This window comes from Sorex araneus, chromosome X, assembly GCF_027595985.1.
Source record: "Sorex araneus isolate mSorAra2 chromosome X, mSorAra2.pri, whole genome shotgun sequence".
NCBI classification, from domain to species: domain Eukaryota; kingdom Metazoa; phylum Chordata; class Mammalia; order Eulipotyphla; family Soricidae; genus Sorex; species Sorex araneus.
In genome coordinates this window covers 157721394-157746776 of record NC_073313.1, presented here as the reverse complement: position 1 = coordinate 157746776, position 25383 = coordinate 157721394, and the positions used below count along the sequence as shown (strand labels likewise).

General features: G+C 68.0%; 4 protein-coding genes and 1 long non-coding RNA gene across 10 annotated transcripts in view; 2 read left to right on the top strand and 3 right to left on the bottom strand.

The window, feature by feature from the left end:
• Positions 1 to 396: 396 nt before the first annotated feature.
• GPR35 (G protein-coupled receptor 35) lies at positions 397 to 4812 on the bottom strand. The gene is made up of 3 exons (XM_004620635.2): positions 4685 to 4812; positions 2647 to 2842; positions 397 to 1515 (listed from the first exon to the last, which is right to left on the bottom strand). The coding sequence occupies exons 1-3, from the start codon at positions 4719 to 4721 to the stop codon at positions 588 to 590; spliced, it is 1161 nt and encodes a 386-aa protein (XP_004620692.2). The 5' UTR covers positions 4722 to 4812; the 3' UTR covers positions 397 to 587.
• Positions 2699 to 14618, bottom strand: CAPN10 (calpain 10). 6 transcript variants are annotated; one of them, XR_008627196.1, is made up of 13 exons: positions 13925 to 14536; positions 12832 to 12963; positions 12544 to 12740; positions 12262 to 12464; positions 11491 to 11632; positions 11063 to 11229; positions 10738 to 10979; positions 10166 to 10368; positions 9826 to 10060; positions 9543 to 9742; positions 9417 to 9462; positions 5072 to 5362; positions 2699 to 2842 (listed from the first exon to the last, which is right to left on the bottom strand). XR_008627196.1 is itself a non-coding variant. In XM_055119957.1 (12 exons), the coding sequence occupies exons 1-12, from the start codon at positions 14048 to 14050 to the stop codon at positions 5198 to 5200; spliced, it is 2049 nt and encodes a 682-aa protein (XP_054975932.1). In that variant the 5' UTR covers positions 14051 to 14586; the 3' UTR covers positions 5065 to 5197. The 6 variants fall into 6 exon arrangements, 4 of the variants coding, with proteins under 4 accessions (XP_054975933.1, XP_054975932.1, XP_054975930.1 ...); XR_008627195.1 differs by lacking the exon at positions 2699 to 2842 and adding an exon at positions 4820 to 4959; XM_055119957.1 differs by lacking the exon at positions 2699 to 2842 and having other exon boundaries at positions 5065 to 5362; positions 12553 to 12740; positions 13925 to 14586.
• A 199-nt stretch (positions 14619 to 14817) lies between these two features.
• Positions 14818 to 20123, bottom strand: RNPEPL1 (arginyl aminopeptidase like 1). Its single transcript, XM_004620681.2, has 11 exons — positions 19599 to 20123; positions 18826 to 18966; positions 18564 to 18715; positions 18244 to 18360; positions 17936 to 18171; positions 17735 to 17848; positions 17010 to 17122; positions 16744 to 16852; positions 15889 to 16119; positions 15671 to 15813; positions 14818 to 15564 (listed from the first exon to the last, which is right to left on the bottom strand). The coding sequence occupies exons 1-11, from the start codon at positions 20121 to 20123 to the stop codon at positions 15298 to 15300; spliced, it is 2148 nt and encodes a 715-aa protein (XP_004620738.2). The 3' UTR covers positions 14818 to 15297.
• A 343-nt stretch (positions 20124 to 20466) lies between these two features.
• LOC129399616 (uncharacterized) lies at positions 20467 to 23636 on the top strand. Its single transcript, XR_008627197.1, has 3 exons — positions 20467 to 21260; positions 21782 to 21936; positions 23327 to 23636. It is a non-coding gene; the product is annotated as an uncharacterized LOC129399616 (long non-coding RNA).
• Positions 23637 to 23682: 46 nt separating this feature from the next.
• The window catches only part of ANKMY1 (ankyrin repeat and MYND domain containing 1), a 28320-nt gene continuing 26619 nt past the window's right edge, over positions 23683 to 25383 (top strand). The window contains exons 1-2 of the mRNA XM_055121186.1: positions 23683 to 24743; positions 24919 to 24977. Coding sequence (XP_054977161.1) covers positions 24451 to 24743; positions 24919 to 24977 — 352 coding nt within the window. The 5' untranslated portion in view covers positions 23683 to 24450. The remainder of the gene's footprint in view (positions 24744 to 24918; positions 24978 to 25383) is intronic.

Genomic DNA, 25383 nt, shown 5'->3' with positions numbered 1-25383 from the left:
CTCTTACTCCCATCCTCACCTCCCATCTCTCACCTCCCATACTCACCTCCCATTCTCACCTCTCATCCTCACCTCCCACTCTCACCTCCCATCCTCACCTCCCATTCTCACCTCCCATCTCTCACCTCCCATTCTCACTTCCCATCCTTACCTTCAATCTCTCACCTCCAATTCTCACCTCCAATCTCTCACCTCCAATTCTCACCTCCAATCTCTCACCTCCAATTCTCACCTCCAATCTCTTACCTCCCATCCTCACCTCCCATCTCTCCCCATCTCTCACCTCCCATCCTCACCTCCCATTCTCACCTCCCATCCTCACCTCCCATTCTCACCTCCCATCTCTCACCTCCCATCCTCACCTCCCATCCTCACTCCTATCCTCACTTCCCACCCCTTACCTCTGGCCCCCACCCGTCAGGGGGGAGGGGGCAGGTGGGCATCATGCAGCCATCTGGTGATTCTGGCTGAGAGCTTTATTCTAGCCCCAGGGGGCAGCAGCAGGAGACCGGCAGGAAGGCCTCCCCTGAACCTCCACCCCCCGTTCCAGTCCTGTGGCCCCTTCCTTGTGCAGAGGCAGCGCCGTCCTAGGAGCGGGAGACAGGCCCTTGGGTCACAGCCAGGCACACAGAATCCTGGCTCTTGTGGGCCTTGGTGCTGAGGGGTGCGGGCTGCCTCGACGCCTTCTGGAAGTCCTTGGCCGAGTAGTAGTAGCAGATGGCGTCCAGGCAGCCATTGGCGTCCGAGAACTTGCTGGTGATGAAGAGGGCGCACTTGAAGGCGCAGGTGTGCTGGCGGGGGCCCAGCGCCAGCCGCACGCTCAGCACCAGGTGCAGGGGCAGGAAGCAGGCCAGGAACACGGCCAGGTTGGCCCAGACCATGCGGGCAGCCCTGCGAGTGGTCTCGGCCTGCCCCTCGTCGGTGGCTGGCCTCTGGGCCAGGGCCACGCCCACCTGCACAGAGCAGAAGACCAGCACGGCCAGCGGCAGGTAGAAGCCGAGCAGCGAGAAGGCCACGGTGCCGGACTCCCGCTCCGAGGTGCCGAAGAAGCAGGTGTGGTTGGACCGGACCCCCAGCAGCCCGCGCAGGGCCAGCGAGCCGGTCACCAGCACCCAGAGTGCGGCACACAGCACCAGGGCACGGCGCGGGGAGCGGAGGCCCCGCGCCCGCAGCGGGTGCCGCACGGCCACGTAGCGGTCCAGGGCCAGCGCCATGACCAGGCTGATGCTCATGTACCTGTTGGCCAGGTAGCAGCCCTGGGAGATGTGGCAGGGCAGCAGGGCCAGCTCTCCGGGCAGCAGCAGCAGCGGCAGCGTGCAGAGCAGGCACAGGTCGGCCGTGGCCAGGTTCACCATGTACACGTGCGTCGTGGTCCAGCGCGGCACGCGGCAGCAGAACACCCAGAGCGCCAGTGCGTTCAGCGGCAGCCCCAGCGCCAGCAGCAGGCCCGTGTAGGCATAGTGGACTACCGACCCGCGGAACTGGCACTGCCCACAGCTGGAGCTGTTCATGGTCCTGTGAGGGCGTGGCAGCAGTGAGGGCTGGGGCACCCGCCCAGGGCCCAGCCCCCCAGGGAACCTTCTGAGCCGCCTCCCGCCCCAGAACAGACGCCCGCCCACCCGGGGACAGTGGGGACCCCCAGCGCCTTCTGAGCCTGCCAGGGAGGGCTGTGTCCCCACAGCCCCTCAAATGGGCAGGGGCGGGCACGGCAGATGTGAGCCCCTGCGGGGTCCCATGTGGACCCTTGGCGCAATGCCGAGAGGGGCTGGAGGCGGGGCAGGGGCCACCCCAGACAGGGTTGGGGGGGCAGCTCTCCCGCCTCAAGGAGTCAGGCCTGGGCAGGGCAGTGCGTTAGGGAGGCAGAAGCACCGGCCCCTGGGGGCCAGGCCAGCCCCACCCTGCCCCACCCCGCTAGGTGGCCATGCTGAGAGCCAGGAGGAGCCTCTCTCCGCTGACCCCCCAGCCGGCCACGCGTCCCCAACCACCTCCTGCTCAGTCTTGGCCCTCGCCCACATGGACCTCAAGCTGCTCATGCCCCAGCCAGCCCCTCTGAGCTGAGGCTCGAGGCCAGAGCCCCACAGAGCCCACCCGCCCCGCACCCCGGTGGGGCAGAGCACAGCGGTGTGGACTGGAGCACAGCCCAGCGGGGAGGGCATTTGCCTGGCGCCTGTCCTAGCCAGGCCCGACCCCCAGCTCCCCCGAGGTCCCCTGAGCCCGGAAGGGCCCCCAACACATGGCCGGTGCGGGGGCAGATCCAGGCGGGTCCTGCGTTTCCCGCAGCGCCTCACACTGCTTCTCACTCCCACCAACAGCCTCTGTCTCCCGAAGCCCACCCGGGTCCCGACTCCCCGTGGGGGGCAGGCCCGGCTGCCCAGGCCTCCGCAGAAAGGAGCTCAGCACCCTGCCCTCTGTGCTGAGTGGCCGGTGCCCAGCCGGCACCTCGGAGGCCAGGGTCCGGTGAAGGCACCAGGCACCCCCACACCCACCACCGGGAAATGCTCCATTCCCACAGAACACGCCCAGGGTGCTCCCCTTAAGACCAGTAAAACTGCACCCATGTAGACCCGCAGTCCCCACGCTGTCACCCCAGCCCTGCCCCACAGACCCGAGCCCTACCCTTTCCGCCCCGCCCAAGGCGGCTCTGACCTGTTTCCTGGGCCTCGAGGCCCCCAGCAGTCTCTCCTGGAGGCGTGGGGTGGGCTGGGGTGTCCCAGGCTGCCCTCCCTCCTGAGTGGGGTGACGGAGCAGAGCGCTGGGCTGGAGTCAGGCAGGAGGGGTGGTGGCCGTGACCACAGCAGACAGACCAGCCCACGATGGGCGGGGGTGCAGGACCGGAGGCTTCCTGGAGGGGGGGTGGTACCAGAGCTCCCTGGAAGGGCTGACCCTCCTTCCTGTCCCCACCCCCGCCCATGAGGCCCTCGCCTGAGGACCCTTCCCCTGGCTGGGTCTGGGTATGGGATGCAGGGCCTCAGCCCTCAGCTGCACACGGCCCACCCTTGACTCCCCTCTGAGACGGGCCCACCCAGGCCCCCACCCCCACACGCCCCCCAGCCCTGTGTCCTACTTGACCCCAGGGTTGCAGGGAGGGGGCAGGTCCTTGCTGAGCCCCCCAAGGGGCAGGCTCCATTCTGGAGGAGCCACAGCCCTGACTAGCTCCACCCCGCGAACACGGGACAGCGTGTGGCCTCACGGGTCCGGGGGCTTGCCGGCTCTGGGGGTCCAGCACGGCCCGGGGACCTGTGTTCCAACACCCAGCATCCCTGGTACCACATGTGGGTGTGGCTGCCTACGCCCGCCCCCACACCCGCCAGCACCCCCCACCCCACTGTGGGCCCTGACACCGTCCACAGAACTGTTTGCCATGGCCTCCGCCCAGCCTCCCGGGAGCCCCGGGGTGCTGTCCGGCCACCCCGCCCCACTCATAGGCGCGTTCCCTCCTGCTGCGGCCCAGCACCGTCCCGGTCCCACCGAGGGGCTGCACGTCCTCTCGCTCTTCCCCTTTCTCCGCCAGCCTGGCGCTGGCCTCGTGCCAGGCGTCCTCCTGGGGACACTGCCTCCCGCCAGCGCCAAGTGCGAGCTGTGTGGGCGGCCCCGCCCCTTCCCGCTGCTGCTACCTCCGCAGCCTGCCCACAACCCGCCCCAGGTGTGGGAATCCCTGGGCCGCCCCGGCCTGCCCCAGTAAGGGGGACTCCCTGGTGGGCCCTCTGGTGGACGGACCTGGGCTCCAGCCGGTCAGGGGCTGGACAGATGCAAGAAGAGGCTGGGAGCAGCGGCCAGGGGCAGCTGACTTTCGAGCCCGTCCCAAATGCTTCCTCCAGATAAGGCCGTTGGGCTGAAGAGCCTCACAGCCCAGTAGGCCACTCATCCAGCCCGTAGGCACAGCCCCGCCCAGGAGCCCTCCTGTAACATTGTTTCCATGAAGGCGCTGTGCGGTGGCTGCGCAAGTGGGTGAGTGCCGTTCACACGCTTGCTCTTGGGCCACATGCATGTGCATGGTTGTGCATGTACCTGTGTGCATGTGTGGGGTGCCGTTCACCTGTGTGTGCACTTTGTGGTTGTATGCGTGTGTGTGTGAGTATGGCTGTGCAAACATGTGCACCCGGTGTGTGGGTGCAGACTGCCTTGTGTACATGTGTGAGCACACAGATGTGCCTATGTGGGGGTGCAATTCACGTGTTCACTGTGGGCTGTGTACATGTGTGTGCAAGAATGTGCACCTATGTGTGTGCAGCCCTGTGCGTGCTGCGTGCATGTATGTGCTGTGTGGGGGGCAACTCTGTGTGTGCCATGTGCTGTGTGTGCAGCCATGAGTGTGCATGCATATGAATCAGACTGCAGCTCTCGTTGCACACATGGATGCAGTTCACATGTGCACATCTGTGTGGGTCTTTAGGGGTGTGTGCACATGTGCCCCTGCGGGAGTGCTGCACACGTGCCCATGTGTCATGCCAGGTCCAGGTGAGGGGTGAGGACACTGAGGCCGACCCCAAGTCTCCATCTGGCTTGTCCACTTTGTGCCACAACCACAGGCTGTCAGGCCAGCAAGTGGCAGAGCAGATGGGAAGTGAGGCAGCCCACCCACGGGGCCCCCAGGCCACAGGGCACCCATGGGGGACCCCAAGGCACAGACACACCCACGGAGACCCCAGGGCCCAGACCGACCCGAGGGCGCAGATCCACCCACGGGCAGAGGGAAGCGGGGTCCCAGGGTTTGCGTGCATAGGGCTGGGTGTGACGCAGGGCACTGGGCCGCAGGATAGAGGAAGCTGGTGCAGTTCATCCTGAGGTTGCAGAGGCACCGAGAGCGGTGGATTCTGAGAAGCGCTTCCCTCTTCCTCTTTCTGAAACTTGACAACCGAGACTGTGACATCAGCCTTAGGAGCCTGTGTGCATCATCACTCCACCCATCTGGGCTGCCACGTCACAGCCAGGGTCACCTGCCCTGCTGCTGGCCGGGATCTGCTCGGACATTCCAGAATCACTTGCATGAAGGAGGGAGAGCCTCACTTCCGGGAGTGCTCCAGCAGGACTCCCAGAGGTGCTCCCAGCAGGGAACAGGAGAGAGACTCACTTTTGGGAGTGCTCCCAGCAGGACTTCCAGAGGTGCTCCCAGCAGGGGACAGGAGAGAGACTCACTTCTGGGAGTGCTCCCAGCAGGACTTCCAGAGGTGCTCCCAGCAGGGAACAGGAGAGAGCCTCACTTCTGGGAGTTATCCAACAGGACTCCCAGTGAAGCCACTAACAGTGCTCCCAGCAGGACACCTAGAAGTTCTCCCAGCAGTGCTCCCATAGCAGCTCCAGCAGTGCTCCAAGCGGTGTGCAGGCTGAGCAGGTGGTGGGAGGCAGCGTCTTCCCGCAGGGTCTGGAACAGGACAAGCCGAAGCAGACATGGAGGAGCATACAGCAGAGGGGGCTGTGGCCAGGCCCCAGAGAGCCTCCCGTGGACACACACATGGACATGTGTGTGCATGAACACAGACACACACAGGAGTCCATGCACTGTGTGATGCACACGCCCTCTGCTGGGGGTCCCTGGGAGGGCTTTGGTTCTTGTCAGCCCACAGGTTCCCGCCCAGAGCCGCTCAGCTGGGCCTGTCCACGGGACTGTCACACAGGTGGGAGCCTCCGCACCCACCCAGAGACCCTCCAGCTGGGCTGCCTCACTGCCCGGGAGGGACACTGAGGTGGCGGTGAGGCCGGGTGCCCTGGGTCCTGAAGAGCGAGTGCAATGCTGCCCGACGTCACGGGTCTGAGGATCTGCGTGGCAGGAGGGTCGGTCGGGTGGTCAGGGATCACGGGCAGGGCCAGAGCAGGATGGTGGACAGAGCGGGGGTGGGGCAGGGCCGGGTCACTGGGCTGAGGTAAGGGGCAGGTCAGGTCAGGACTACGATGGTCACCTCCAAGCACTGGCACAGTGACCAGCCCAACACCTGGGGAGCCGCGTGGGTCCCTGAGGGATGGACGGATGGTGAATGGGTGAACGCAGCCCCGCAGCTGCAGTCTCAGGCTGGACCTCACAGCTCAGCGGGCTGCAGGGCAGGACTTGGCGACAGGTCGACTGACCGCCACCCCCCACCCCCCCGGCACAGGGAGACCGGAAAGGCTCAGGGCAGTGCCGGGGGCCACACACCGCATGGCGGGGGCCCATGGAAGGCATTCTCTTGGGGCACAACTGTTGGTGCTCAGGGCTTACTCCTGCGCTGAACTCAGGAATCATGCCTGGTGGCGGCTCGGGGGACCTAACCTGGCTTGGTGGCGTGCAAGGCAAGTGCCCTCCCACCGTGCTGGCTCTCGGGAAAGGCATTCTTGCCCTTGTGCCAAAGCAGCCAATCTCAGGGGGGGAGGAAGGCCGTGTCTGAGACATCGATGGAAAGGTGCCTTTCCGGGGGCCAGAGAGGTAGTGCAGTGGGCAGAGCACGTGTCTTGAACCCAGCCAGCTTACGTTAGAACCCAACACCACATGTGGCCCTGGGCAGTAGGCAGCATCACTCCCAGAGTGGCAGGACAGAGGGCAGGGCACTTGCCTTGTACAAAGCCCCAGGTTCAATCCCCAGCACCCCGTATTGTCCCTGAGTCTGCCAGGAGTGACCCCCGAGCACTGGCTGGTGTGACTCCAAACCAAATCATACAAAAACATGCCTGCACGGTTTCTCCTGAGACTACTGTTAACAACCTCCTGTAAAAGCATGCATGCAGAGGGCTAGAGTGATAGCACAGCAGGTAGGGCGTTTGCCTTGCACGTGGCCGACCCAGGTTCGATTCCCAGCATCCCATATGGTCCCTCAAGCACCGCCAGGAGTAATTCCTGAGTGCATGAGCCAGGAGTAACCCCTGTGCATAGCCGGGTGTGACCCCAAAAGAAAAAAAAACATGCGTGCATACACACACATGTACACATGGGTGCATACACGAATATAGTGCACATACATGTACACATGTGTAGGGAGCCATCTTACAGAGTTTGGCTCTTATCGTCTAGTCAAGCGGAGGCTGCTTGGGATTCCTGTGATCTTATCATTTTACCATTTGTCTCACTAGCCAAAGGCCATGCCTGATCAACATTCTACTACTGTTCCTATGGGGGTCCAAGCATGCATACCACCCCCTCCCACCAAGAGGTATAAGTATTGTAACTGCTGTGAATAAACTCTCTTTCTCTCTCTCCTCCTCCTTCTGGCTCTGCGTCTCTTCGTTTGGTTGCGTCCCCTCCTTAGCCCCACGAAAGGTCCTCCCTGCGGGACAGGATGATGCCCGCAGGGGGGACCCCACACACATGAATGCAGCACGTGTACACATGGATATAGCACATATACACACGAACACATGTACACATGAATACACAAGTACCCACATATGCACATGTACGTGTGGATGTACACATGCATACACATGGATGTAGTACACACAGATGCACATGAACACATGGGTGTAGCACACATTTATGCACTCTGTACACATGGGTGCACATACTCTACAGGTCCTGTTGACACATGGTGCCTTCAGCACCCCTGCCCAGTGCTGTCACCCCCAACTCTTCCCACTGCCAGGAGGGGGCGCCACTACCAGACACATATGGGCCTCGGCAGCCCATCAGGACATGGTGGAGGCCATGGTGCTACCTGTAGGGCCTCGGGGGATGAGCGTGAAACGTGGGGGGAGGGGGCATACCTGTGGTGGGCCAGGGGAGCAGTGGGCAGCGATGGCCAGGGAACGTGGGTGAGTGACCAGTGCAGGAAGAGGCATCCCAGAGCCAAGCCCAGGGCCAGCCCCCTTGGGCCAGTTCACAAAGGGACAGAGGTGCCAGGCAGGAGGGGCCTGTACTTTGGGGGTCTCTGCAGGCTTGACCTCAGCTCTCTGGAGGGTCATCTGGGGCTCCGGATACCTGAAGGCCCTCCCCCCCGGCAACCCCTCTCTGGCCAGGCAGCCGCCAGCACACGGTACCCTGGGGACAGAGCCCAGAACCCCCATCTGCCGCCCCCAGCCCCAGCACCTGGCGAAGCCCCCAGGCTGCACACTGCCTCCAGGCAGACCCCCGAAGGTGAGGGCCCACACAAGGCCTGCGGCTGGGTCAGGGAGTGGGCGGGGCCTGCAGGCAGGTGGGGGAGCTGCTCCTCTCCCTGCGGGTTGGGGTCCCCAGCCTGCTGCTGCCTCCTGGTAGGCGTGGGGGGGGGTCCTCTGGCAGACACCAGGGGGCCCTAGAGGCAGCCCCAGAGTTTCCTGAGCTGACGGGACACAAGGGCACCAGCTCCCAGCAGGGTGGGCAGGGGATGGACACGAGCGCAGGCCATGTGCAGGTTGGGTGAGGGGGTGGCACGGCACCGCGTGCTGTGGGCAGGGCCCTCTGTGGCAGGAGCTGGCCCGCGCCAGGAGCCTGGGTGGCCGGCCGGCACCTCTGGCCATCAGGGTGGCAGTTGGGGCTGCTGCCAGCTGTGTCAATGGGAGGACACGTGGCCAGGAGAACTCCAGCTGAGTCCCAGGGGCTGGAGGACACGGCAGGGTCGCCACCCAGGGTCAGGGACGCTGGGGCTGGCCCCCTGGCCAGGCCTGAGGTGTGCGGGGAGCTGCAGAGGCAGGCGACGCGGCAGGGGACGCGGGCGCTGTGTGTGCTGAGGTGGGGATCCGGCACAGCAGGCCCAGTGGGCGTTGGCGGGCTCGTGCCAGCCCCCGTGTCCATGCCTGTCACGACCAGGATAACGTGGTCACCCCCAGGGCAGCCCGGGCTGTGCAGGGGTGGGCCCGGCAGCAGGGACTCTCGCCAAGGCTGTGACGGCAGCTGCAGGCGCAGCAACAGGCTCGGCCCTTAGCCCATGCAGGCCGGTCAGGCCTGGCCCCAGGCCCCGGAAGTGAAGCCCATCCCGCCCCTCTGCTGACCCCCTCCTGCCCGGCGCCCGTGAGCACTGGCATAGACGGAGACCAGCAGCGAGTGCCAGGCTGGCGTTTACTGAGAACGTCCCGGCCGGGAGGGGCCGACACAGTGGGTGGCAGGGACGGAGGGTGCTGCCCCAGGGCAGTCTCTCCTCTGGCCCAAGGCGGCCACCTGTCCTGGGTGGGCTCTGGGGGACTGCCCGCAGCGCAGTCTCTCCTCTGGCCCGAGGTGGCCGCAGCACCAGTTGGTGGCACCAGGAGCCATGGGAGCTGTCTGGTGCCCGTGGAGACGCACAGTCAAGGTCCAGTCTTCATGACTGCCACGAAGGAGGCCTGTGCGGGCAGAGGCCATTGCTGGGCCTGGCCCAGGGCGCTGAGGGCAGGGCAGGGAGCAGGGGCTGCCCAGGGGCGCTGAGGGCAGGGAGCAGGGGCTGGCCCAGGGGCGCTGAGGGCAGGGCAGGGAGCAGGGGCTGGCCCAGGGGCGCTGGGGGGGGGGGGGAACATACCTCCTGCAGGGACTGGCCCAGGGGCGCTGGGGGGGGGGAACGTACCTCCTGCAGGGGCTGGCCCAGCAGCTCCCGGCTGTGGATGGAGCGCCTGTGGGGGGGGGGCAGGAGTGTCACGGGGGCCATGCTGGGCGCTGGCGAGGGCAGGTGTGGGCAGGCGGGTGGGCGCACCTGTCGATCCTGGTGGCGAGCAGCAGGGTGAAGGTGCCCTCGGTGTCGGGCAGGTAGGTGGAGGGCACCACGCGGTAGGCGCCCGGGGCCAGCTGGCAGAGCTGGCTCACCTCGGGGGCGTGGCTGTGGGGCACGCAGCTCAGCACGGGCTCCCGCAGCAGCAGGGGCGGCTGGCCCGGGGCGTCGCCGTCCTCGGGGACCTGGGGGCAGCTCGGCTCAGGACGGGCTTGGGTGGGCAGGCTGCCCGGGGTCCCTCGCCCCACCTGCTGGCCCGGGCGCTTGCCTGGAAGACGTGGAAGCCGATGGGGTGGCACTGGGTGGTCCGGCAGTGCTGGCGCAGGGAGATGCGCACGCAGCGGGGCGCGCCCGCGGGCACCAGCAGCGGGAAGCTGGGGTTGCTGGGGTACGACGCGAAGTTCCTGCTGCCCCCCGCAGACCGGCCACTCTGCCAGCAGCCGTGCAGACGCACCGTCTCCCACTCCCCAGCCGTGGGGCTTGCAGGGGCCGGCCTGAGGGCGCTGTGGGGGCAGGGGCTGGGTGGCCACGCCCACGGCCCACCCAGCCCTCCTGCCCGCCCCACCCCTGAGCCCCTCCCCTGCTGGGCCCCGCCCCACCCTGCCCACCTGAGGGCCACTCTCCCAGTGGAGAACACACGCAGCAGGAAGCGTCCGGGCACATCCTTCAGGAAGGTGCTGGGCACAGCCAGGTAGTGTCCAGGGGACAGCTCACAGCGCAGGTGGACCTCCCGGTCATATGCGTGGCACACAGTGCCCGCCACAGGAGGCGCAGACAGGACTCTGGGCAGGCTGACCCGCCGCTTCTCCACCTGTAGTGCGGGGAAGCCAGTGTGCCAGGCCGATCCCCCTCCTCCCCGTGCTCCCCAGTCAGGGACCACCCCGTGGGACAGGCTGTGCCCAGGGGACGCAGTTTAGGCGCCAGGGCCCGGTGGCAGCACCCCTGGTCAAAGGAACACAGAGGCCTCAGTGCAAAGGGCCCAGAGCCCTGACCTGTGTGTCACCAGGCTGGGAACCAGCATGGGGCAGAGGGAAACCAGAGCCGGTGCACGGGGCGGGCAGGGAACCCACCACACTCCAGTCGGGGCCCCCTCGGGGCTGGTGGGAAGGACAGAGCAGGAGCAGCTCCTGGGGCGAGCGTCCCTGAAGCCCCACTCCCCGGCCCCAGGACAGGGTACTACCTTCCAGATGTGCAGGCCCACGGCCTGGTGGCTGCTGCCCAGGGAGCTGGCGGTCCCCGCGGAGTCGGCTGCCACCCGCAGTCCCGGCTGCTGCAGCACGGACGCATACACCTCGCTGGGCTCCGACACCCGGAGCCAGAACTTGGGGTTGCTGGGGAAGCCTCTGTTGTTCCGGCAGCCTCCGGCCGACTGCCCGCGGACCCAGGCGCCCTGCAGCTGCTGCGTGTGGCACAGCTCCTGTCCTGGCACCGGGCACGCGTGCGTCAGCAGGCGGGCCCCACTGGGAGCCTGGGCCTGCCGGTGCCAGCGTCTGGGCGGCCCCTACCTGAGCAGAGGCTCTGCAGGTGGCCGGACTCTGAGCGCGGGAAGCCGATGGTCACCTCGTCAAACTCACGGAGGAACTCCGTCTCTTCCACCCAGAACTCCCCCGCCTGCAGCTGGCCCAGCAGTGCACACGCAGTGGCCGCGGAAAGGCGGCTCCACCCTTCGCCCCTGCAGGAAGCCCCCCTAAGCAGGATGCTCTGCCTGGCCGCCGAGCCCTCCACGGGAGGTGCTGGGCATGGGGGACACTCAGTCCACACCCAGTCCTGACTCAGGGGGAACTTTCAATAGACGGCCCAGAAGGCGGCTTTGGGCCAGCACTACCAGAGTGCCAAGCAGCCCAAGCCTGACACCCACTGGTTCAGTTGCCCCCTGGGGTCAGGCCACTCCGCACAGCAGCAGAGGGCCCTGCCCACTGAGCCCCACACTCACCCCTCTCTCCAAGGCCCCTGCCAACACCTGCGGCCCCAGGGGTTGTGAATCCGCAGCAGCAGGAGGCTCTGGCCCGCCTGGTCCTGGAGTTCTTGCAGACCCGAGACAATGAAGGCATGAAACTCCCCCAGGTCCCTGGCCCCTGCACAGGAACACGGGTCAAGGCGGGGGTCCCTCAGCAGAGCAGGGACATGGGGCTCCTTGCCTGATCCCCAGGACAGGTGGGCTTGGGATAGCAGACCACCTAAAGCTGAATAACGCCCCAAGGGCTGAGCCAAGTCTGGACTGGCTGGGCAGCCACTTCATCTTGGTGCTTGCAGTGGCACGTTCCTCAGAGCGGGGCCTGGCTCACCTGGGCCCCCAGATGGGGCCAGGGGCCTCTGTGACCCCCACACCAGGGACTGGCCAGAGGGGCTGGTGGGGCACATACAGAGGTGGAGACAGTGTCTAGCTACGCTCCCAGCCCCACCTACTGTCCCATGAGGCCCATCACGAAGGCCCTGCAGGGAGGGGCATGGCGTTCCGGGCTATGCACAGACCCAGCACACCAGGGGAAGGGCTGTGCCCCACCCCCCTGCTGGGAGACCCCCCACCGCCAAGCCAGGTGGGCGCTGACCTGGCCGGGTGCGGGGGTCACTCCCCGTCCCCCTGCACCCATGTCATCCCTGCAGGGACTGAGGGCCCACCACGCAGACCGGCCCAGCAGGACGCAGGGGGCGGGGCAGGGGCGGGGCGGGCGGCAGGCCAGCACCTGCTCTGGCTACCCCTCACCGGCCCTGGGGCTGAGCACCGAGCAGCTGATGGGGCATTGGTCCTGGAGGCTCAGCAGCCGCTGGCAGGTCCGGGGCCCATGGCCATCCTCTGGGGGCTCAGCGGCGTCCTTCAGGCTCCACCGCTCCGCCAGTCCGCCCGTCAGGTCCACCAGGGCGTCTGCCACCTGACCTGCCCACAGGTGCTCGTAGGACCCGTAGAGCCTGGGGACACAGGGTGGGGAGACTCACCCTGCGGCCCACCCTCGGAAGCCCACCAGCGGCCGGCCGCCCCGGCACGCACTTGGCGTACACCTTCTCCAGCAAGGGCAGCCAGAACACGTCCTCCTTGTGGCAGCGTGAGAAGCACAGTCTCCCGGCCAGGCACGGCAGGCGGTCATCCACGGTTACCTCCACCCACTGCCCGAACCGCCACACCCGGCAGGTGAAGGCGCCCCGGTAGGCGGGCTCGCGCCAGCATGGCTGGCCAGCAGGGAAGACCTGGGCACAGGGAAAAGAAGGGGCGCCTGAGCCCGCGGCCCCCCGGGAGCGGCCAGCTGCCCCTGGGCAGGGGCCGGCGGTGAGGGCCCACCTGGTGCAGGAGGCGGCGGCTCCGGCTCAGGGCTGCACAGGCACACAGGAACCAGCAGTCTCCCAGCAGCCCCTGCTTCACCTGCCCCTCTCGGGGGCTGTCCGCGAACAGCTGGGGGGACGCGCAGATCTCCTGCAGGGCACAAGGGCCACCGTGAGGGCTCACCCAGGGCTGGGACGCCTGGGTCGGGGGTGAGGCGTGGATGCCCCCCGGCTCTGGGTGACTCCTCCTGCCGGAGCCAAACGCTGACCCAGAAAACTTGAATTCAGGATGGCCCTGGAGCAGAGAAGCCCGGCCCAGGGCAGAAGCCCCCGAGTTCCTTAACCTCTCACCCCTTGGCACTGCCCCTCAGGGCTTCCCTGTAGGGGGGAACCCTTCTGCACAGGTTTCTTAGGCTCAGCTCTGGGCCTCCTCTACCTGCCTCCGCTCACCGCCAGGACACCCACACCTCGTAAGCCTGCTCACCTTCAAGCTCCACAGACACGAGGGGCAAATCTGCCCCTTCCACCCCCTCCCCACCTTCAGGTCAATCTAGATCCCTTCCAGAGCTTCACCCTCTTGCAGTCGTGCAGACCTGCCGTATGCAGCTCCAGGCATCTCGGCCCATTAGCCCCTAGCCCCACGGCGCCCACTGCCGCCCCGATCTGGGGCCTCGCCCCCAGGCACCTGCTCCAAAAACCCCAAAGCCCACTAGATAGAGCGCGGTTTGCTCCGCTCCAAGCCTCTCCCTGCCTCCTTGCAGGCTACCGGGGCCGGGGAAGAGAACTGGGCAGCCAAGCCTGCTCCTGGGCAGCGTGCACGGCAGACCTCAGGCGGTCGGCGTGGGCCCGGGGCGGGACACTGGAAGGGGCGCGGCTGCGATGCCCAGCTAAGCGCGAGCAGCACTGGCGGAGGACACGCGTGGCCCTTCCGGGGAGCGTGAGGCCGCCGGCGCACGGGCAGCCGCCCAGGGCGAGCAGAACCAGAAGGGGCACCTGGGGCTCGGACCGGGCAGCGGTCTGGACGGACGGGGGCTCCGGCTCCCGCCACTCTCCAGCTCGGGCTGAGGCCCAGCCCGGACGGCACGGTCGGCGCCCGGCCGGAGGTGCCCCACCTGGGGTCGCCGCCACGTGATGTCCCCCCGGAACTGGGCCAGTGGCGTGGAGAAGCTGGAGAAAAGGGACGAGTCAGAAGCGGGGAAGGCGGCATCCCGGAAAAGCTCCCTGCTCGGCGCCCGCATCCTCAGCACCCCGGGCTCCCATCTGCAGCCCGCAGCCGGCCCCGCCCGCCCGTCACCCGGACAACCGCCGGGACAGCCAACCAGACGCAGAGCACAGCTCACGTGACGCGCCGAACCAATCGGCGTGAGCGCCGGAAAGCCCGCCCGGGATCCCGGCCCTAGGGGTGTGGCTCGCCATCAGCCCGGTTGCAGTCTCCTTCCGGACCGGCTGTGTGCGGGCCGGCGCTTATCCCGGGGGCGGACGTCTTACTGATCTCCGGGCAGGTGCGGCTGCGTGTGGCCGAGACGTCGGGACTGCCCGGGCTCTACGGCGACCCGGCCGCGGACTACACGCCCCAGCATGCCCTGCGGCCGCCCAGCCTGCTCCAGCACTTCCGGCGCTCCCGGAAGTGACGCGCAGCCGCGGGAGGGGCCCACCTCCCTCCCCTTCCCCGACGGGAGGCGACGCCCCCCGCGGCCGGACACCCAGGCTGTTGGCCAAGCAGATACCCAGTGGGCTGCCCGGCCGGGCCCGTGTCCTCCAGGGCCGGACCTGGGCAGACCCGGTTCCATTCGCACGTCCATGAGCCCACGTGCTCCGAGTCACCGGCCTGCCACTTGGGTCTCCGGGCAGGACACCCCCATCACCCCCCAGCCGGGGACGGGCTAGGGACTGCGACGTCACGGGGTGCCGGCAGGTGGCCTGTCGGTTCACCTCGGAGCAGCTGCGGGTTCAGACGCAGACTCTAGGAGGGGCTGGCCCCAGCTCCTGGCCCTGCAGGGACACCGACGGGAGGAGTCAGGACAGACAGGCCAGGGGTCATTGCAGAGTGGGGTTTAATGGGACCATCAGTGGCCCCGGTGGCTGTGGCCCCCGTCCCAGTGCTGACGGCCAGGGTCCCCAGCCTCCCTGGCCTGGGGGCCCTGAGGAGCAGCGCCGCCTGTCCCCGGAGCCGCTGCGCTGTCCCGTCCCGAACCTAGGCCCAGGACCCCGAATTCCCTGAGGGGCTAAGGCTTCTCCCTGCCCAGGGCCGGCCGCCTGGTGCACCCAGTGTCCCCTGCCCCCACAGGAGGGCACGTCCGATCCTCGTCCCTCGAAGCGGTTGCTGGGACCGCCAAGGCGGCCCACCACAGACATAAGGCACAGTGTGGGGTCGCAGGGGCCCCCAGTCAGCCGGGAGGGGCCAAGGCGGGAGCTGCGCAGTCCGGGCCGGGCCCTGCGCAGGCGGCCCCCTCGGAAGGCACAATCGTGGCGTCTGCAGGCTGGGCTATGCAGACACGTTGACGTCCCTGAGAGAGATGGCGCTGCCCGGGGCCTCGTCTCCCCGCAGCAGGGCGGGTGGGGCCGTCTCGGACTCCGCCGCTGCCCCCTGCTCGCCGCCAGGGCCCAGGCCCTGGGACAGGATCTGCTGGATGGTCCTGCGCAGGTTGGGGTGCAGCCGGCCCTGTGTCTGGTAGAAGACGTCCAAGGCGAAGGACTTGAGTGCGCCTGTGCAGAGGTCCTCGTACAGCGGGATGGTGTACATGCGGGACATCTGTGGGCGACCAGGCCGGGCTCAGGGAGCGCCGGGAGGGGGACGCCCTTGCACACCCGGCCTGGGGCTCCGTGCAGGACATGTGGGGCTGGGGGGAGGGGCCCACCTGGCTCTCCAGGAAGCGCCGCACCCGGTGCAGGTCGGGGTAGTAGTCGTTGCGTACGACGATCTGGAGCCAGCGGATGCGGATCTCGGCGTTCATGGAGTCCAGCAGTGAGGAGTAGCACTGGGACAGGCTGGTCACCACCTCTGCGGGCACGGCAGGTCAGCTCGGCACACAGCCCGGTGCCCCCTCCCGCCGCCCGCCTCTCTGCCAGGACCCACCCTGGGGCAGCGGGGAGCCGTCCAGGAGCCGGTCCAGGAAGAGCGCCGTCTGGAAGGTCCGCCACTTGGAGATGTCCACGGCGCGGGCTGAGGCGGTGGCCTGGTCCAGGGGCTCTGCGGTCCACAGCCGGAAGAGGGCCTCCACTGGCCGGGTCAGGCTGGACCCCTGTGACAGGTCAGGCTCGGCCAGTGGCGGGCCGGCGGCATTGAGCCAGCGCTCAAACTCCAGACCTGCGGGAGATGCGCCGGTGTCCACTGCATCATCCTCCCATCCCCGGCCAGGCAGGTCGGGGTTGACTCCAGGACCTACCACTTGACCCTTGGCCTTGCTGCTGGGGCCCCAGGGACATTCTCCCCCTATTTGCAGACGAGACCTGGCTGGCATGCGGGGTGGGGAGTGAGCCCCGGGACTGGGCAGCTGGGGTTGCTGCCACCGTGCCCAGACCCCGCTGCCCCTCCCTCCCTCCAGCTAATCCTTTTCTGGGCGGAAAGCACCCGAAGCTTGTCACACCCAGGGGTGCTCAGGGGGCCATGGCGTGTGAGGGACCGGCCCCGCCTCCTGCCTGCAGAGCACAGCCACAGCTGCTGAGCTGCCTCTGGCCCCAGTCCAGCAAGTGTGGGCCTCTCCCGACAATCTGTCCGCAGCCTCAGCCAGACGCCAGAGAACGACAGCCCCCCCCACCACCTGTCGGGCTCTGTGCCTGGCCATCTGGACATAGTCCATGCCCTCTGCTTGTGCTGGGTCGCTCAGCCAGACTTCTTCCTGGAAGCCCCCAGGCCTGATCCTCCTCACCACTGGCAGCTGCGTCCCCCTGGGCCATACCCTCCTGGGGGCCTGCCGAGGTGAGCTCTCACCTGCTCGGCTGTCCACGCTCTGCTCCTTCAGCTCTGGGAAGAAGCTCAGGAAGGAGTCGAGCAGGTCCTGGGCCACCACACTGGTGAACTTGTACTTGTCCACGTAGGCCTGTTGGGTGGGGCGGGGCTCAGCAGGCCAGGGCCGGACATGTGCCAGACCATCCCCCCCGCCCCACGCGCGCATGCGCAGAGGGAGCTGGGTGGGTGTGTCCCAACCTGCTCCCGGGAGAACAGGGTGCCCTGGGCTGCGGGGAGCAGTGACTCACACGGAGAAAGTCGTCAAAGCGCTGGGGGTCCCCGCAGAGCTGGGACAGGTAGTACACGAAGCAGTACCCCTTCTCATAGGTAAACAGGTTCATGAGGTGGCTGGGGTTCACCCCTGGGGGGGAGCCGGGGGTCAGGGTGGTATCCAGAGTGAGGAGACCGGGGCCACTGGCCTTCAGCTCCAGACCTGAGAGGGCCTGGGGCCACGGAGGAGAAGTGCTGGGGCAAGGGAGAGGGGAGGGCTGGGCAGCAGCAGGGGGCGGGGCAACGAGGGCGGGGCAGCAGCAGGGGGCGGGGCAATGAGAGGGCAGAACAGTAGAAGGGGGAACGAGAGGGCGGGGCAGCAGCAGGGTGTGGGACAATGAGAGGGCGGAGGGCAACAGGGGGTGGGGCAATGAGAGGGCAGAACAGTAGGAGGGGAGCAACGATAGGGCAGGACAGTACGAGGGGCGGGTCAATGAGAGGGTGGGGCAGCAGCAGGGAGGGGGCGAAGAGGGCGGGACAGCAGCAGGGGGCGGGGCAACTAGAGGGTGGGGCAGCAGCAGGGTGTGGGACAATAAGAGGGCGGGACGGCAACAGGGGGCGGGGCAGCAGCAGAGAGGGCGGGGCAATGAAAGAGCAGGACAGCAGCAGAGAGGCGGGGCAATGATGGGGGCGGGGCATAAGAGAGGGCGAGGGCGGCAGGCCGGCAGGGGGCCCAGGTAGCAGGTGGGCGCAGGGCTGGTACCTGGCTCCAGCTTGACCTGCAGCTTGCTGACCGGGCTGTCCTCTCCCAGGAGCTTCATCTGCCGGTGTAGGGCGTCGAGCCGGAAGGCCGTCTCCAGGCAGGTGAAGGCAGCACCTGGGCAGTGGGCGGGCAGGTGGGCGGGGTTAGCGGGACCGCCCCTCCTGGAGGCCCCGCCCCCACCCGCCCACCCTGGGGCGCTACCGTAGGTCTCTGTGGTGATGCGGCGCTGGGCGTAGGTGGCCAGGCCCTCGCTCAGCCACATCTCCTCCCAAGTGGCATTGGTGACTGCGTTGCCGAACCAGCTGTGGGCCACCTCGTGGATGACGTCGATGACCAGGAACTCGTCGCTCTCCAGGATGGAGGAGATGATGAAGGTTAGGCAGGGGTTCTCCATGGCCACGATGGGGAAGGACGGGGGCAAGAAGACGATGTCGTACCTGCCACCAGACATGGGGATCAGCCGGGCCCTCCCCGCGGGTCCCTCTGCCCCCAGGAGGTGCCCACCTCACCTGCCCCACATGTAGGGCCCGTAGAGCCGCTCGGCGGCACTCAGCCACTGCTCCACGGCGCCTGACAGCTTGCTGGTGGCCGTGGGCAGGAGGCAAGGCTCAGCCCACACACGGCTCCTGTCACGGGATGAGAGGCAAGAGGTGGGTCACCCCGCAGGACCTGGGCTCCAATGCCCCGCAGCCTTACTCCATGTCCCCCTTTGTGAGGGAGCTGGTCCCACATGGGGGAGGGGAGGCAGGATGGGGCATGCACAGGAAGTGGGTCTACTCTCTGTCCTGTCCCACAGGTCCAGGGCAGGGGCGGCAGCAGGAGGCCCTACCTGGGCCCGATGTCTGCTGGCTGGAGGTCCCCGGCCACCAGGGCCACAAGATAGGCAGGCACGGGATGCTCCATGTGGAAGCGGTAGACGCCCTCCTCCTCCACGTAGGTGCTCTGCGTGGCACTCATCAGCACTTGCACCCCTGACGGAGCCTGGGTGTGGAGCCGGGGGGGGGGGGTCAGCTGCATTCGCAGCGCCCCCACTCGCGAGCCCTGCACCCCGTCAAGGGCCCTGCTCCAGCCCGGGCTGGGGGCGCGCCCACCTTGACTACGGCCGAGTAGGTGCACTTGACGGCGGGCGTGTCGAAGCAGGGGAAGAAGGAGCGATTGCACACGGAGTGGCCCTGCGTGAAGACGAAGGGCTTGGTGCGGCCATAGGTCAGCTCTGGCTCCAGCCACCAGATCTGTGGGCACAAACGGCGTCAGCAGCGGGCACTGGTCTCCGGGGAGCAGCCCCCGCGGCTCTGCGGCTGGGCCAGTCCAGCTGAGGCCTGCACCCGCCTTGCTCCCGAGGGAAACAGAGGCCCAGCAGGGCTGGGGTCACAGCTGCCTGCAGAGGAGAGGCGGCCTCCCCTGGGAACTGGACCCAGGGGTGGACATGGCTCAGGGAAGGAAGGAAGGGCCAAGGCCACCGGCCCGAATGTCCCCTCCACTCCAGCCCAGACCTGGGAGGGATCCGGCTCATGTGTGGGTGCTCCTGTGTGGTCTCCGCACACACCGCTCATGTCCCCTCTCTGCTCTCCCAGGACGGCCCTGCAGAGACCCTCAGGCACAGGGACCCTCCACAGACTCAGCAGGGCAGGGAAGGCTGTCTTCGCCCAGTGGGGTCTGCAGAGTTTAGGGACCCCAAGGTCCGCAGCGCCCCCAAACTCCCCTGGCTGGGCCCCGGGGGAGCTGCTCCCTCTCCCCCGGTACAGGGAGAAGGGGTTCAGGGTCCCCCACCCGCCAGCCCCTCCGGGGCGCAGGGCGCAGTAGGGCGCAGGTGTGTGCGGGGCGAGGCGGGGGTCCGGGTCCGGGCCGCGCGGGGCGCACTCACGGCGGGCGCGTCGGTGGAGGTGTAGCGCAGGATGACCTGGAAGGGCTGGTGCGCCGGCAGCTCGGGCGGCAGCGTGACGGTGAGCGACGAGCCGTAGTCGGTGAACGGGTCGAGGCGGAAGGCCAGCGGGCGGCCGGCGGGCTCGGCGGCGGGCGCGTCGGGGAAGGCGGGCCGCGGCGGCGGCGGGGGCGCGGGCCCCGGCCCGGCGGCGAAGGCGAAGGCGCAGGGCGGCGCGGCGGCGGCGGGGGCGCGGCGGAAGGCGGCCGAGTGCAGGCGCAGGGCCGGGTGCGCGTCGAGCACGAGCGCGCGGGGCGAGGGCCGCCGCGCGCACAGCTCGAGCACCAGGCAGCCGGCCAGCTCGCGCGCCTCGGGCCGCAGCTCCAGGCCCAGCTGCAGGTGGCGGAGGCGGAAGAGCCGCGCGCTGGAGGCCGAGGCCACGTCCAGGGCGGGCGGCGGCTCGGGCGGCGGGCGGGCGGGCGCGGCGTCGGCGCCCGGCGCTTTGCGGCAGCAGCACTGCGCGGCCATGGGCACCGCTAGGTGAAATCCATGGGCGGGCGGCGGGCGAGGGGCGCGGGCGGCGCGGCGGGGCGCGGGCACAACAGGAAGTCGCGCCGGGAGCCGCCCGGCCCGGCCCCGCGCCGTGCGCCGCCCCGCTCCGCCCGGGCCCCGGGGCCGCCGCCGGGGGCGCTGTGCGCGGCTTGGGCCGGGGCTGTGCGCGGTGCGGGCCGGGCGGGGGCTGTGGGCGGTTTGGGCCGGGGCTGTGCGCGGTGCGGACCGGGCGGGCGGGGGCTGTGGGCGGTTTGGGCCGGGGGCGTGCGCGGTTTGGGCCGGGGCTGTGCGCGGTGCGGGCCGGGCGGGCGTTGTGCGCGGTGCGGGCCGGGTGGGGGTTGTGCGTGGCTTGGGCCGGGGACGTGCGCGGCGCGGGTCGGGGGCTGTGCGCGGTTTGGGCCGGGGGCTGTGCGCGGTTTGGGCCGGGGCTGTGGGCGGTTTGGGCCGGGGGTTGTGCGCGGTGCGGGTCTGGGGCTGTGCTTGGTGCGGGCCGGGGGCTGTGCGCGGAGTGCGGACCGGGGCCGTGCGCGGGTGCGGGCCGGGCTGGGGCCCTGGCGCGGGGTGCGGGGCCGGGGCGCTCGGGACGCGGGGCTGCTCCGGGGCGCTGTGCGCGGGGTGCGGGGGCCTGGACCCGGAGAGCCTGTGCTGTGGTGGTGCTGGGGATGCCGAGCCCGGGGCGCTGTAGGCGGGGGTGCACCTGGCGCGGAGCCCGGGGACAGGGAGGGCGCCGTGCTCTGGGGTAGCGGAGGAGCCCGAGTACTGGGCGCTGGGAGCGAGGGGTGCAGAACCGAGGCACGGTGAGCGGGGTTCGGATCCTGAATTGGAGTCAGGGAGGCTGTGCCCGGGACCCTGTGTGCCGGGAATGGTGGCCCCGAGCGCGGTGCGCGGGGCTGCTGGATGTCGAGCCTAGGGTGCGGCCTGAGGAAGCCGCCAGGGGCAGGGGGGAGGGGCGCGCCATGGAGGGGGTCTTTCCTTCGGCTGGAACCTGCTCCCTGGGGGCGGGGTCACCGCTCCCTGGGCGCCCTGTGGCACTTCTGGGTGCTGCTGGTCTGGTCACTGGCCTCAGACCCGGAGAACAGGGAATGATTCTCTGGCCATGTGCCGGCCGTGGGGGTAGGTGGGGCTCATTGGAGCCTGTGACCCGGGTTGCTGCTTAGACTAAAGCCGAATAAAGCAGAGTCCAGCCAGCCTAGCCATGGGTGTCTTTGTGGGGTTGTCTGCCTGCCTGAGCTGGGATGTGTCAGCCCCGTGCATGCCCGTCTGGGTGTATGCATGTCTCTGCGTGTAGGTCTGTGTTTGCCGCTGTGTGTGGACACAGCCTGGGGGGAGTGTGTCTATGCAGTGTGCTCAGCACTGTGTCCATGTGCGGAGCGCGTGCGTGTGCTTTCAGCCGTGTGTGTTCAAAGCGTGGATGTTTTCAGGCCTGTGTGCAGGGCGTGTGCATGTTCTCAGCCCTGTGTGCATGTGCAGAGCGTGTGGCTGTGATGCAGTGCGGGGCGGGGAGTGCAAGGGGGTAAGAGAGGTGCGGCACTGCTGTGCGTGCTCTAGCCTGGGCTGGAGGTGGCTCACAGGGCTGCAGCGTTTGCTTCATTGGGAGCTCCGGCTTCAGTCCGGCACCTCATCGCCCCCCCTAGCTCCAGGTGTGGCTGCCAGAATATAAATAAAAGGGACAGAAGGTGGCTCCGTGGGCTGAAGGCGTGCATGCTTTGCACATGGGAACGTGGAGGCAGCCTGAGCACCACTGATGTGGCCCTCACTCAGTCACTTGATACAAGCCAGGTCCTGAGGGGTAGGTTGGCTCAGAGCACCTCGGGGACTCTCCCACCTTGCTTGGTGACAGGGGCGCAATGTATGCAGACCCGGCAGTCAGGCTGCCTGTGACCTGCCACGGCACTCTCCTCTGTGGCAGCTGGAAGATGTAGGAGCCCACATGCCACTTTGGTGGCCCCCAGCATTCCCCCTCCCTGCTCCGGGACAGGCCCATCTCCAGGGCTCGGGTAGGCGCTGGGTCAGAGTCCTGCTTTGTCCAGCTGGCCAGCGCCTGCCCAGGCAGACTGTCTGAGATGCATCGGGGAGGAGTTTGGCCACCTCGCCAGTGCAGGGTAACTCGCCAACATAGCTTCAGGCCTTCAACCCCCAGGTCCCGACTCAGCCCACCACGGTGGAGGGTCCTGGCCATTGTCCCCAGGCAGTTCCGCAGGATTTGAGGGCATCTCCCCTCAGATGGGGTGCCAGCCCCCTCTCTCCTATTGGTGAGTGCCTCGAAGCTCAGCCTGGAAGGAACAGGCCTGTCCTGCAACAGCTCAGGGCACCCTTAGCCATGCAGGTGGACAGCCGGTGGGGGAGGGGTGAGCATGGAACTGTTCCAGGAGGACAGTCCTCCAGTCTCTGGGGACCTGATCCTGGCACCTCTGAAGTAGTCTGGACCCCCACCCCCAGTCAGGTCTGCTGTGCCAGCAAGGGCAGTGTGTCCCCGGCCTCACTGAAGTTGACTCAGAGGCAGGCTGCCAGAAGTGGTGGTCTGGTGGGGAGTTAGTGTCACCTGGTTGTTGCATGGTGCACTGGTGATGGGATGGAGCTGGAGAGCCCCATGTCCTCTCCCCCAGCAGGTCACACCCGAGGCACAGGGTGACTCTGGGCCCGGCGCACATCAGCCTTGTGGATCCGAGGCCCACAGCTCCATCTGGGGCTGATGAAGAGGTGCCACTGGCAAGGTGGCCGAGGGGCGCTGTGCCCCTGGGGTGGGGGAGGCTGAGGCACCTCCAGGCAGGGAAGGAACCTCCTCCACAGGGCAGGGGCTTCGCTGCTGCCCAGGGTTGGGAGTGTGGAATCAGGGTTTGTCCCTGGTGTTTCCAGTCCTGACACCTGGGCAGGTGGCCAGTGAGGAGGCCCCACCCTGCCTAAGGAACCAAAAAGCTGGCTAAGGCTGGTGGGAACGCGGCCGAGGAACGGGAATGAAATGAGACCACAGTGCCGTCGCCCTTTATCTGGACATGCTCAGTCAGGGCTGCTTCGTGCAGATGGAGCTCTCTAGTGTGGTCTGTACGGGGGTTCCATGGGACGCGTCTGCATCGGGACCCACCACACTGATACGCAGCCCTCACTCCTGGGCAGGGTGGATGGCTGGGAGCTGCCTGCACACAGCGGGATCTTTCTTACTGCCATATCCTCGCCTGCAGGGCTCTGCAGCTCGTGAAGCAAGGATGGTACTGGCCGGATCCTGCACCAGGCCTGGTTGGTGGGGCAGGTGGCGACATGAGGCTGAGCAGCAGCCCCAGCTTCGTCTGGAGTAGTCATCACACGGTAGTAAAGTCTCTGCCTCAAATACTCGGTTGGATTGGATTTACCTCCAGTAAAGAAGCTGATCTTTCCAGTTCCCTCCATAAAGGTCACGCCCCTGCATACTCTCAAGCGAGGAGACTCCCCCGGCCGAGGTTCAGGGAGGTGCAGAAAGTGCAGGGGAGGAAATGCAGCCCCTCTGTGCACGAGGCCCTGCTTCAGAGCAACCCCTCGGCTGATCCATCCCGGTTCACTCCGGAGCTCATCTCTGGTTCCGAACCGTCCACCGGGCTCCGGGACAGGTGGCCCTGGGACTGCAGGGCCTCCTCGTATTTTTGCAGCTGAGACCAGAAACCAGGATTGGGCTCGGCTACCGGGCGGGCGCTCTTCACTGTCTGCAAGGAAAGCTCCAAGTGAGTCCAGAATTTCAAGGCTGCGAGAGCCCCACTCCAAATCACAGTCCCCGCCCTTCCAGGTGCCCCGCCCCAAATCCAGTCCCGCCCTTCCCGGAACTCCCGCCAAAAACCACAGCCCCAGCCCTTCCCGGAAGTCCCGCCCCAAGGCGCATGCTCCTTCCTTCCCGGAAGATCCGCCCCAAAGCACTAGCCCCACTAAAATGCCTGCCCATCCTAAGGCAAGAGCCCGCCTTCCCGGAAGGCCGCCCACACCCGTGCCCAGCCATGCCTCGGGCGTTCTCTCCCAGCATCCGCGGCACTGGGAGGAGCAGCACGCCTAGCAGGGGGCGCGGCACACCGGAAGTCCCGCCCCGGAGGAAGCCCGCAGAAGTTCCGCCCCGTGGGAGGAAAGCCCCGCCCCCGAAAGGGCCGGCCCCCCGGGAGGGCCGCTCCCCGGAAAGAAGGCCCGCCCCTCGAAGGAAGCCCCGGAAGGGCCGCCCACCTGGAAGGCGCGCGCCAGGCTGAGGCCTCGGTGCCGCATGAGATAGGCTGTGCAGACGGTGGCCGAGCGGCTGCGGCCGTTCTTGCAGTATACGAGGCAGGCACCGCCGGCGCGCACCGTGGCCTCCATGGCGGCGCAGGTGTCCTCCAGGTGCTCGAGCAGGTCCTCGGCCGGGTCGTCGAACACAGGCACGCGCAGGTGGGCCACGCCGGGCGCGCTCGGCGGCGGCTGCTGGCGCGAGACGTTGACGCATAGCGTGACGCCCGCGCGCGCCAGCGCTTCCGGCCCGGCCGCGGCGCGCGCGCTCCCGAGGAAGAGCCCGGGGGCGACGCGCACGAAGGGCGGCGGCGCGGGAGCGGCGGCCGCGGGCTGCATGGCTGGCTGCTGGGGCGTTGTGCCCGAGGGACCGCCCGCGCATTGGCTGGGACGCGGCGCGGCCTGCGCGCCGCCATTGGCTGGGCTCTGGCGCGGGGGCGGGTCCTGGTTCCCGATTGGTCCCCCGGCCCGCGGGGGCCGTCCTTTTCTTTCCCTGCTGCCAATAAAGCCTCGGTAACCCTGCCTCTCGCGTCTCGCTCGTACACTCTGTTCTCGGGAGGCGCTTCAAGCGCCGCGTCCTCGCGAACTGTCGCGCCGTGACTGTGGTGCGCGGCCCCGGTGCGTGTCGACACCGCGAAAGCGCAGCGTCCGTTCCTGACGGGAGGCCGCGTCTCGAGAGCGTCTGACTGCGCGCCCTCGCTCCCGGGCGTGTTGGCCCAGGACGGCGGCGGCGCGGACAGACAGCGGGGACGAGCGTGCGCGGCTGTCCGCCTCCCGTGCGGGGCCACTGCCGCGGGCCGAGCCCGGGGCGTCTCTGGGAGCTCCGGCCGAGCGTGTCTTACACGGGTCGGCGTGGGCGGCGCCGGGCCGCAGCGCGGGGCAGAGGCGGCCTGGCGGGGGCGGGGGTGGTCCTGACAGAGGCCCGGGCAGGGGCCCTGCGTCCTCCCTCCCCGCCCGCGGCCCGGCCGTCGGGACCCCTCTGCGCCTCCGCGCGCGCACACGTTTCCCTCCACTCCCCGCGAAG